This window comes from Argiope bruennichi, chromosome 4, assembly GCF_947563725.1.
Source record: "Argiope bruennichi chromosome 4, qqArgBrue1.1, whole genome shotgun sequence".
Classification (NCBI taxonomy): Eukaryota; Metazoa; Arthropoda; class Arachnida; order Araneae; family Araneidae; genus Argiope; species Argiope bruennichi.
Window position 1 is genome coordinate 123,471,353 of NC_079154.1, and position 11,527 is coordinate 123,482,879.

The 11,527-nt window shown below is 31.4% G+C and overlaps 1 protein-coding gene across 1 annotated transcript in view; it reads right to left on the reverse strand.

Moving 5' to 3' along the window:
• LOC129967139 (protein ABHD11-like) overlaps positions 1–11,191 on the reverse strand; it is a 35,692-nt gene extending 24,501 nt beyond the window's left edge. Inside the window, exon 1 of the mRNA XM_056081827.1 lies at positions 11,034–11,191. Within this exon, the coding sequence (XP_055937802.1) occupies positions 11,034–11,041 (8 nt within the window). The 5' untranslated portion in view covers positions 11,042–11,191. The remainder of the gene's footprint in view (positions 1–11,033) is intronic.
• Positions 11,192–11,527: the final 336 nt, after the last annotated feature.

The following is an 11,527-nucleotide window of genomic DNA, read 5'->3' on the forward strand; positions in this document are numbered from 1 at the left end:
AACCACTCACCTACACACGCTCGCCATAACGCATGGCGCTACTCAAATGGGTACAGGCGCATTAAAATCAACAGCTAATACATCATCACTCAACAGCCATATCGTTTGTCTCACCTCCGACTCACTGGAGGGAGAGTCTGTAGTGAATAGCTTATACGCCAGTTAACAACTACGCTACCCGTGCAATTGCTTTTGTATCGTGGTCATGTTACTGGGCTGCGAACCATAAGAACACGTCCATACAAAATAATAGGAAGATGTTTAAACACGATAGATATCATTCATCATTACGCACACCATCCTCTTACATAAGGCGATCCCCTCCCCCCACACCAGAAAGCACTCAGCTCACATTCTTTATTTCAATCTCTGCCCACACCCAGATGCCGCCCCAAAAAAATCAGCAATAGACAAAAAAAAAAAAAGGTATAATTCAGCAAAATTTTAATGTTTTGAAATTGATACATCAATAACTGTCATGACAGTCAACTTTATGCAGTAAAAATTGAAATTAAGCACTAATTTTTTTTAAAAAAATAAATTCTAAGCTCTTATTTTAAAGCTAGCTAAACTAAGCTAAAGAATTTTAAGTTAAACCGCTTCATCAGGTGAATATTTTTCAACTTTTGAATAAGAAGTATTCACGTAACACTAAAACATTTAAACATAAACTCTGTTAACAAAGTCCAAGAATACCAAAGTATCTAAACACAGCATCTCGGTGGAGAATCTAGTAACTGTTAAAGACCTGAAACAGCTTTCGGGGTGCGTCACAAAATTCTTTTCCCTTTACGTTAAATTTTAAAATCTTAGGTGCTTCCTTCCGAAGCGGAAAAGCGCAATTTGCTGGGATCTGTATTTCATAAAATTTCAAAACTCCACCAGGTGTATTTTCAAAAGTACTAAGCGAGAAAAAGAAAATCGTAGTTCATTCAGTTTTTACTTTCTTGTATACATAGAACAGATGAAGTATAGTAATCGTCAAAAGATTCGAACTCAAGGTTTCACGAATCTCCCCGTTTTAGACTCCCTCGAGTTCGAAAAACACATTTTTGGAAAATGCCCGTCTGTCAAAAACATTTTGAGCAAGATGGTTGAAATTTGGTATACCGTCATTACATCGAATTTGTAGATGTCAAATGTATTGAGTAAAATCTGTTCAGAGAAAGTCCGTCTTTCCGGCTGTTTGAATATAAATTAACACGATAGTTACAAAACGAAGAAAGCTAGAAAGATAAAATTCTGTTTTACAGATTCAGAATCTATATTGGAGACATATGCTACATCTTGAGTCAAATCCAACTACTTGTTGAACGCCTTACTGTCTGTATATTCAGAAATATGTAAACGCGATATTTCAAAAACGCAGTGACTTAAATATTATCAAATTTGGCATGGGATTAGGTGACTACAAGTGCAGTATTGTGTCGAGGTTTTCAGCGGTCGGAAAACAACGCATCTAAAGCACAAATTCAATTTTTGAATACCGCATGCCAAGGATCAATCGCCAAATATTTCGCCAAGGATTATACGATAGAGTCAGTTCTCGCCAAAAGTTAATACTTCGTAACTATTGTACGCCATTGCCATGCAAGGCCTTCTCTGGGATAACAACTTTATTCAAGAATATTAGAGAAGGTTTGGGGAAGAGAAATCTCCCTACTTTTGAATGGAACAAGATTAATTGAAAGTTAAGTTTAACCCTTTCTAGGGCCGTGGGAAGTATGCTTCCCACCAAATTTATCAATCTTTGTATGAAATTATGTAGGTTGGCATAAGTTTTGACACATTTTTTTAGTAAGTCAGAAACTTAGATGCTTCAGTTCTTTATCTCAGACAAAATGATGCGTCTTGATTTGTTACTTAATTACTAATTAAACAAATTAATTAATTACATTAAATTTATCTAATAAGCTAAATGAATCCCTTTTCTTATTCTAATTTCAAGCCTAAAAATATTTTAACATAATATGACTAAAAAAAAATGGCCCTTTAAAGGGTTAACGAATGAATGAAATCTAGACTATCAGAAGATGCAGCTTAAACCACCCATTATCTTACTTGAACATGTATTTGCTAAATTTAATGACATTAATAATAAGTTTTTATAAAAATTTAATAAAAATTGGTATCTTTGATAAAAAAAAAAAAGGTTTTGATAGTTTTAATATATCTCTTAGTGTTTTTCTTATAAACTTTTATATTCAAGATTTTTAACGTTCAGTATTTACAACTTTAAAAATCTTTTAATGTTTTTATGATAAAGCTTTCATAACTTTTATCATGAAAAATTAAAAATGAATTTCCTAAAGCGGGTATTTTCTTTCAATAAATAAACAAATATTATCAATCCTTTTTTCAACACGATTATCAACAACTTCTCAATAACACGGCTAAAAATAACCGCATAGAAATTCGAAGAAAGAAAAAGGCATTTTTTTTATAGATATAAACGAAACGAATAAGCGGCGTTTTAACAGAATTGAATGAATATGTTATGCATCATGCGATAATAAAATTTCTATCAATGGGAAGTAACTCCTTTGTTTATAACTTCAGGGAATCAAGGTCCAGGAAGGATATGACATATGTCCTTCGCACTTATCCATAACCTCTTTTACGTATCAAAAAGGACTTAAACACTGGATACGCTAGTCCTCTTCTTCTTCTTCTTCTTAGTCATAATTTATTTTATGTGATCGGCAACTTTAAAATCTCCATTGGGCTATATATTACATTCGAGACTTCTTTGCAGTCTCCTTCTATAGAATTTTCCAGAACTGACAAAACAATACTGACACAAGTGGTTTCCCCAAAACTTTCTCATACACACTAAAATAAATGAACTTGTGTATTATTAACCGCATGCCATTGACGGACAATAATTAGGAAAAAGCCAATTATCCTGCGATCTTTGCAGTTAATCATTGAGACGCAGTTAATACACAAGCACCAGGAAAAATGGATATGTATTTTGAACGCCTTTTATCCGACTAATTGAAATCAAAATTTGACATTTTAGTGCAACTTTTGTTATTCAGAACTTCAAAACCAAATTGCAGCTTAAATATTAAAGGAGGAAGAAATTTAGCTTTCACTTGAATTGTATAATGATTTTGAACTAACTGTGCAATATTAGATATAAATCATTTTTTAGTTAGGTTAGGTTAGGTTTATGAAGTTTAGTGGCACAAGAGTCTATCTTGGCTAAACTGCGCCAAACATATGGTTAAAAACTAATCTTATTCAGCAATAAGATTTAAAAATCAAAACACAAGTTCAATGGAACTATGAATATAAGAAAATACCCAAATACAGGAAAAAAAGAAGCTGATAAAAATTACAAAAGGAAGTGCAATTAAAAAAGAATAAAGTTTATCTAAGATGACGATTTATTAGATACATGTAAAAAAGCGAATAGCTTTTAAAAAGTTAAAAATATTTGGGTGGTGTTTTTCACCCACCATATCCTACATAGTTAGAGACGATGACTGGAAAAAGAACTCACGATGTGATTTAAAATCAGGACATTCAATAAGAATGTGTTTCATAGTAAAATCTGTACTGCATGTAGGACACATGGGTTTCCTCTCTCCACAAATGAGATGTTTACGAGTTAGACGTGTATGTCCTATACGGAGGCGGGTCAATTTAACATCCAATCCCCGTACAGGGAGTACAGGCCATAATCCAATGAAAGATTTAATGGTATGCAATTTGTTGTCAACTTGCTCATTCCAGTTTGCCTGCCAAGTGGAATAAAGATGACAAAGAAAGAACTTCTTCGCATCACAGTAAGGAATATTTTGCGACAGAAATGAAGAAAAATCATTTTTTAGTAATGTTAGAATTATTTATCTTGAGTTTTATAGCATGAGTTTTTTCATGAGACATCAAAAATAACTAAATACTTTTTGCGATTTTACTGTGACATAGTAGACTCAATTTATGTTCACGTGATACATATAAAAAAATATCCAAGCAATTTCATTCTTCAATTCATTGCGTCTGTTGGTGGTAGATAGGTTCAAATCCACTAAACTAGCATCGATAACTAAGTCGATGAGAATTTATGATGCAGGCGTGATAAGGCATTTTAGCGGTACGAGACGCGGGAGGATAGAACCTGGGACCTTTTGGTTAGCAGTCCAGGAACAATCCGATTTTACCAAAACAGCTGTTCGGGTAGAAGCGATGTTACTGGCTTATATGCAATTCACCACAGTACTCTCCCTCCAGTGAGTCGAAGGGGGAGACGAACGATATGGCGTTGGGTGGTGATGTATTGAGTTAGTAGTAGCTGTTGTCTTAATGGGCCTGTACCCAGTTTGAATAGCGGCAAGGGTTATGGCGAGCGTTTTTTGGGGTGCTGCGTCACGTGAGTCTGACGACTTTGGTGCGCCAAGTGAGTCTGGCGACTTTAGTTGCGGGTAGATGGCACCACAACAGCTGTACGAAGGTTGAAGGTTCAGCGTCCGAGGTCACCAATTTAGCGGTACGAGACGCGGGAGGATAGAACCTGGGACCTTTTGGTTAGCAGTCCAGTAACAATCCGATTTTGCCAAAACAGCTGTTCGGATAGAAGCGCTGTTACTGGCTTATATGCAATTCACCACAGCATCTTTTGCTATTCAAAGTGGCTTTGGAACACTTAGGTAACTAACATCTGGGGTAAAAGTTGGATACTTTAGTGAAATATTTTAGTCAGGTGCATTATATTTAAATTGGATATTTTAGAAGGCATTCAGCGCTTCACAGCTGTTGATTGCATTCCTAGAAGACCTTTAGACCAACATTTGTGTTTCGATTAAAGGAAAATCTTCCGCAGCAAGCTCTACATAAGCAAGCACAAATTTCTTAATCACATCAATTTACATATTTTTGAATAATGATGGCTAACTTGACAATCTAGGTTGGTTCCACAGTTGTAGGTTGGCACAAATATATCTGGAGAATGGGAATGTGCATCTCGGAATGATTTTTTATGGTAATTTAACCACCATGCACATATTTCTTGAATTATAATAATATATATATATATATATATATATATATATATATATATATATATATATATTACGAATAATTTCAAACAATAGATAACATTGCTGTCCAGAAATTCACATTGTTTTTATTATTTCATCAAATATTTTATCGCGTTATTTTCTTCCTCAGTTGAAAGCTAAAGAAGAAGGATTCTTTATAACATCAGCATAGTTTATAATACAAATAAAAAAATTGAAATTACAATTCCACGAAATTCAGCAAATAGATGAACCGCACTTACATTTTTAATATCGCTATGACATCATGGGACTGATCTTCATAAGAAAAGGTAATGGTTATAATAAAAGTTATAAATAGTTCATAATAAAAAAAATAATACATAATAAATAGAACACAAGTAAAACAATTAAAATAACAATGTTTGTTGCTCTGACAACTTGAAGGTATCATGGACATGAAATTATATTTAATCGATTTAACTGAAATATATCTCTGAAGAACCAACTAGTCGCCAAAGGCGTCTAGCATTTAATGAACTAGTCAATTTAATTTTACATTTCAGCTCATTTCTAATTTAAACGAGATATGGATTATTTATTTTAGGTTATTGTTTAATTTAGGATGAGTTATTTCTTTTTGATTATTTATTTTCGGTTGCTGTTTATTTTTAGGATGATTTATTTTAGGTTAGTTTTTAGTAGATTTATGAAGATGCATGTGTGTCGTAATTAGAGTTGCGTGTATTTGATTATTGACTCCAATTAATGGGACGTTTCAGAAAAATAATTTTATTTACATTTTAACTAGAGAAATTAAACATTTGATTTTTACTACGTGCTTCACCGAGGCAGTGTACGAGAGCGTTCCGAAGAGAAAAATGAGAGAATTGCTTTTTTTAGAAGCATACCAGAAGAGCGGCGCGGCAATTACGTTACACACAACCTCGACAGAGCCTGCAGTTTACAGGTATCTGATAGGATTTATATGATTTATGATAGATGTATATGATTTATGATAGTTATATATAATTTATGATAGTTATATCCGATTTATGATAAATATATACGATTTATGATAGGCATTCACTACATGTTTTTAAGTATTTATTATGACTCCTGATTTCACGGCATCCATGTTTGTATACAGTATTATTTAAAGAGGCGATCGATGTTATTAAATATTATAGAAATGTTCCTAGTTATACTTGAAAGAACGTTATCCTAGTATCTTGTAATTTATAAAATTTGAAGTTTCAGGAAATTGAGTTATATGCCTTTTAGTCGCCGCGCATGCGCCCCTGTCCCGTTAAGCTCAGTGGCCTTATACAGCTGCTTTGTCGGAAATCTGTCATTATCTGTTAAAGTAGGGCACTTACCACATGTGACGTCAGCATGAGTAGATTCAATTTAAAAAGACCAAGAACTGTTTATGAAAATTCTTTAACTAAAGACTGAAGTAAGGATTTTCCCAATATGGTTACCTCCCTATTTATCCATAATTATACCTCCCAATTTATCCCTATTGTTTTAGGAAATAGGGATAAATTTAGGAAATAAATTAAATTTTGTTTTAGGAAATAGGGATTTCTGATTGTCCAATAAATTAGAGAACATAGCAAACTACAAAACTGTCAAAAATAAATACAAATTTTAAAAAATGGACACAGATTTTTGTTTGTTTGTGCTTACCTATGCACATACGACTCAATAAGCAGTATACTGTTTTATTTTTTTACCTATTTTTAAAAAAAATTCTTTTTGCTTTATGATGTTAAAATATCATTTTTCATTTATGATTGAAATTTTAACATCTTTATTTTCTCGTATACGAAGAATAAAGCATTGCATTCGTCAAAAGATTCGAACTCGATAGTTTGTGGAATCTCCACATTTTAGACCTCTATGAGTTCGCAAATACATTTTTGAAAAATGTCCCAGTCCGTCCGTCCGTCTGCGACTGAGATAACTCAAAAACGCTTTCAGCTAGACGGCTGGAATTCGATATATGGTCTTTACACCAAATTTGCAGATTTTTATCAAATTTTGAGAAAATCTATTCAGAGGAACTTAGTCTGTCCAACTGTTCGAATACAAGTTAATAAACTAGCTAAAAAAAGAAAAGAGGGCAAAATAGATAACATTCAGTTAACAGATCTAACATCTATTTTACAGACACCAAGTTAATTTTTAAGCAAACCTAATAAGGCATTGAACGTCTGTATGTCTGTACTTTCAGAAGCATGTAAAGACGATCTCAAAAACGCAATGAATTAAATATATCAAATTTGGTATGTGATTTTTTTACAGCAATTGTAGTTCTATATCAAAGTTTGATTTCAATCGGTTAGAGAAAAAAAGTTTTTAAAGCAAAAATTCTATTTTTATTAGAGAGTATGCGAGTAAGTTTGGAGGAGACTATTCCACCTGGTAGGTGGAATAGTCTCCTCCCCAATAATCCGCGAAAGTGAAAAATCGGGAGTTTAATTGTAAAAGCTTAATTAAAACTTCAAGTCAGTTTCGTCAAATAAAAGAGACGATTTGATATGATGACCGCTAGAGATAAGCTTCCTTTCCTGTTCAAGTGACCTTTATTTTTTCTCTATCCTGCTGTATCATTCATATGACGTAAGGATTACATTGAACGATAAGAGTTATAAACGGATTATTTAATTTTTGATACTGAAAAAGTTTTAAGCCTAGGAGATATGCATCGTAAAAGTAAAAATTTATTGTTATCATCGTCGTTTACTACAGCAGATTTTTTTACCCCCACAATCTGTTAGAAACAAACACTAAACGCTTGGTGTAACGAGAATATTATTATTCCGATTGTAATAGGGGGGATGTACCTATTCTTCATCTTTTAAATTAAACATTTCTTTTAATATCTTTATAAAAAAACTTTAAAATGACAGATTAAGTAAAGCCAGTAACGAATATAACACGCTAACCCTACACAAAAGAAATATAATTCGAAAGGTGTTCTTTTATGAACAAGAATCTAAAATACAGTACAAATTTAGCAATAATTACAATAATTTCTATAGCGCCTTTCCTATATGATAAATAAACAAGAAATATATATAAAAAATTTAAGTCAATTCCTACATAGGACAACAAATTTTTTTTATTTTAGTTACTTTTTGTTAAATAATTACAATTAATATAAATATATATATATTTATATTAATTGTAATTATTTAACAAGCAAAATAGAGCTTGGCGACATGGCGACGGATTTGGCGACCACACAGAAATTACTGGACGAATTTAGTTAATTAATTAATATTTGGAAAAAAAAAACTGTAATAACATCAAGTGTCATCCACTACAAGTTTAAAAAAATGTATTTGAAGTTGAGTGGATGAATAAAAAGTATTTTATTAAAGATTGAAAATTTGAACAAGATATATAAATATATGTAGGGAGAGTGTGAACTAATAGTAGGAATTGAAAAAAAGAAGCATTCGAATAGCATTAATGCATGATAAACACTAAATATATTCCAGTAATCTTTAGAATATCAGTAAATATATTTGAGTAATATTAAGGTTGAAAACTAGATGAAATTCGAATCCGTTCCTTCACGGAATTATGAAACGCGTCATCGATTTTCTTAAGAATGATGGATGAAGTAATGAAGATTAAGGAGAAGAAATATCTTTTCCCCGATCCCAAACGATCTACAGAACTTTTTTAAAAAAAAAAAATGATGAATGTTCGATCGATATAGAAGTTCTATGGCCAAGGAACTAAAAAATTGTATTAAATAAAAATTGTAAACACTGAATTTTTAATAAAACTTATAAGTTGTCCAGGCTGTTAAATTAACGGTAACTGTAATTGTGATGTTAAAAATGCATTAAATGATGAAATATTCTTCACTTCAGCCCAAGAAGCTTCAGATATCAAGAAAGTGATGGGGTCAAGTCGAGGCGTAGAATTTAAATTAGTAATACTTTTTGTTAACACGGAATATCTGTCCATTTCAAACTGACATTAATAAAGATAGCCTATGCATCACAAATATTATAGAAAGAAATTTTTGTGCGAAAGAATGTCGAAATGTTTTCCAAAATTCTTTAAACAGTGCTTTTATAAACCAATATAAATGGTAGTTTGGTATTGTTAAATCTAATTAACTTTCTCTTAAATTCAAAACAAGGCGATTGAGATGTTTAAATCAAAGTTGGAGAAGCTACTAAGATCTGTAATTGTTCCAAAACATATGGAGACTAAAAAAAAAAAAAAAAAAAATTAAAGTTTTAATAAAAAAACAGAATTGAAAAATAAATATTTCTGTTTACAAAAAAAAAAAAAAAAATGTAATACTTTCGGTTACTTTGGAAACATCCGATCACCTCAAGAATGTATAATACTAAAACGAAAAGAAAATGACGTCACGAGTTATCAGAGAATTAAGCTGCCATTTATTCAAGTACCAGATTTCGCAATAGAACTAAGAGCTCGTGATGAAAGTTAATAATTTAATTAAATAGAGATCATAATTAACGGAATTCTTTCCAGAACGATTACTATAAATGAACATAATGTTAAAATATTCATCCATTTGAATGTACTAATGTGATTTAAATACACTATCCTTCATTAATCGAGTTCTGGAACATATAGCCATTACATCATCGGGCATAAAAATATTACAGCTTAAAAGATGCAACAATCATATGCAGCGTGTAAATTATCATTATGAATTTCATTCGTCAGCTTTAATTCACCAAATAGTAGATTAAGTAGTTTCTAGATTATTTTTTTTTAATTTATGTAATCCTCTAAAATTATTTTTTTTAAAAAATGGCTCCTTGACCATTTAGATTTTAATTTTTTTAAAAAAACTTCTTTGTTCTATTGTATTTAGAATTGAAGAAATTAAAGTTGGTGTAGAACGAAAAGTTAAGAATCGCTCATAATCACTAATAAGAATCACTTTAAAAACACTTTATTAAGAATGTTTTTATAATTATGACTGTATCTGCAACAAAATGTTCTGAACATTCTAACTAAAAGCATTCTTATAAGACACTGAATTTCAGAATTTCAATTTAACACATCAATACCAGTTTTCAAGGGTTGATAGAATAAATTCCGCGTTCGAGAAACTGAACAATTATGAATCCTCCTTATATATGCAAACAATAAAAATCTTAGGTAAAATTTAACACTTAAGAAAGAATTCAATCGCTACCCAATTTTGTGCTTTATTTTAATATGGTAATTAAATCCTGGTTCAAACACACAGTAAATAACTGATTCAATTAAAAAAAAAGAACTACACAAATTTATTTCCCACTTTCTAATATCTAAAATATGCATAACATCCAAAATTAACCTATAACAAAATCGATTTTCTTAATATATATATATATATATATATATATATATATATGACAGAGCATAAATTCCTATCATCTCTAACAAATAGTTAAAAAGAATCATGAATAATACAACCGTAAAAGTAATACAACTGTAATACAATAAATAAAGAAAAATCAATAACGGTTAAAACAAACAATAGTACAAATAAAAAAAAAAGACACTAAAAAATAAAAGGCTGGAATTTTAAAGCAACGAAACAAGCAAAAAACAAATGAGATGCCGTTTTAATAAGTTGTCTTTAACAGAAAATTCAAAATTTGCCACGTGAAATACAAGCGCGAAATTTAAGCGACGGAAAACATTTTATGTAATCGAATAAATATCGCTCAAGTTTTAAGAACTTATTCCTTTCTGACCGAGTAATCCATTTTGTATCAAATATTACTGGCGAAATGTTTCTGCTCAGCAAAACAAAAATTTAATATATTTAAAAAAAAATTCATCATCGAATTTCAATATGGACAATCAAGTTTCCAGAAAAATCTATGAAATGTCATTACTCTTAAGTTGTTAGATTTTTTTAACGAAGTAACATTTTTTTGTGTCAAAATAAGCTTACAAAATATCAAAAAAAGTATAAGCAAGTACTTTCTTAGCAAAACTAATCGTTTAAAACAACAAAATTGGACTTACCTTGCCATTATTTTCAACCCTTTATAAACACGCTCCTCGTATGCTCCGCATGAGACAACACTGTAACTGAGAGTTACAGTCACAGTTAGAAAACTGCCGGCTGGTGTGGCTCCATTATCAACTGCGAGAGAAAAAGAACGTGGGGAGAAAAGGGGGGGGAAGGGGGTGTGGAGAAAAGAAAATAGAAAAAAGAGGAATAAACACTCGAGACAGAACTAGAAAGAGGAAAAAGGAGTCTGCTAGGGTTGTCAGGCAGTCGTTTAATCAACGGCTCATTCACTGCTAGTATGTGTAGCAGTTCTGTTCTATCTTTGCGTTGTTGTTACTTAGCGCCAAAATTGTGTGTTGTGTAATACCCACTCTAAGAACGTTAGGATTATGAAATAATTGAATGAGGAGTAAAAAAATAGCAAATCGATATTTCAAAGCCATATGTTTCTAATCGAAATAAATCTATTTATAGAATTTTTCGAAAAATCCAGATGAATCCTTTT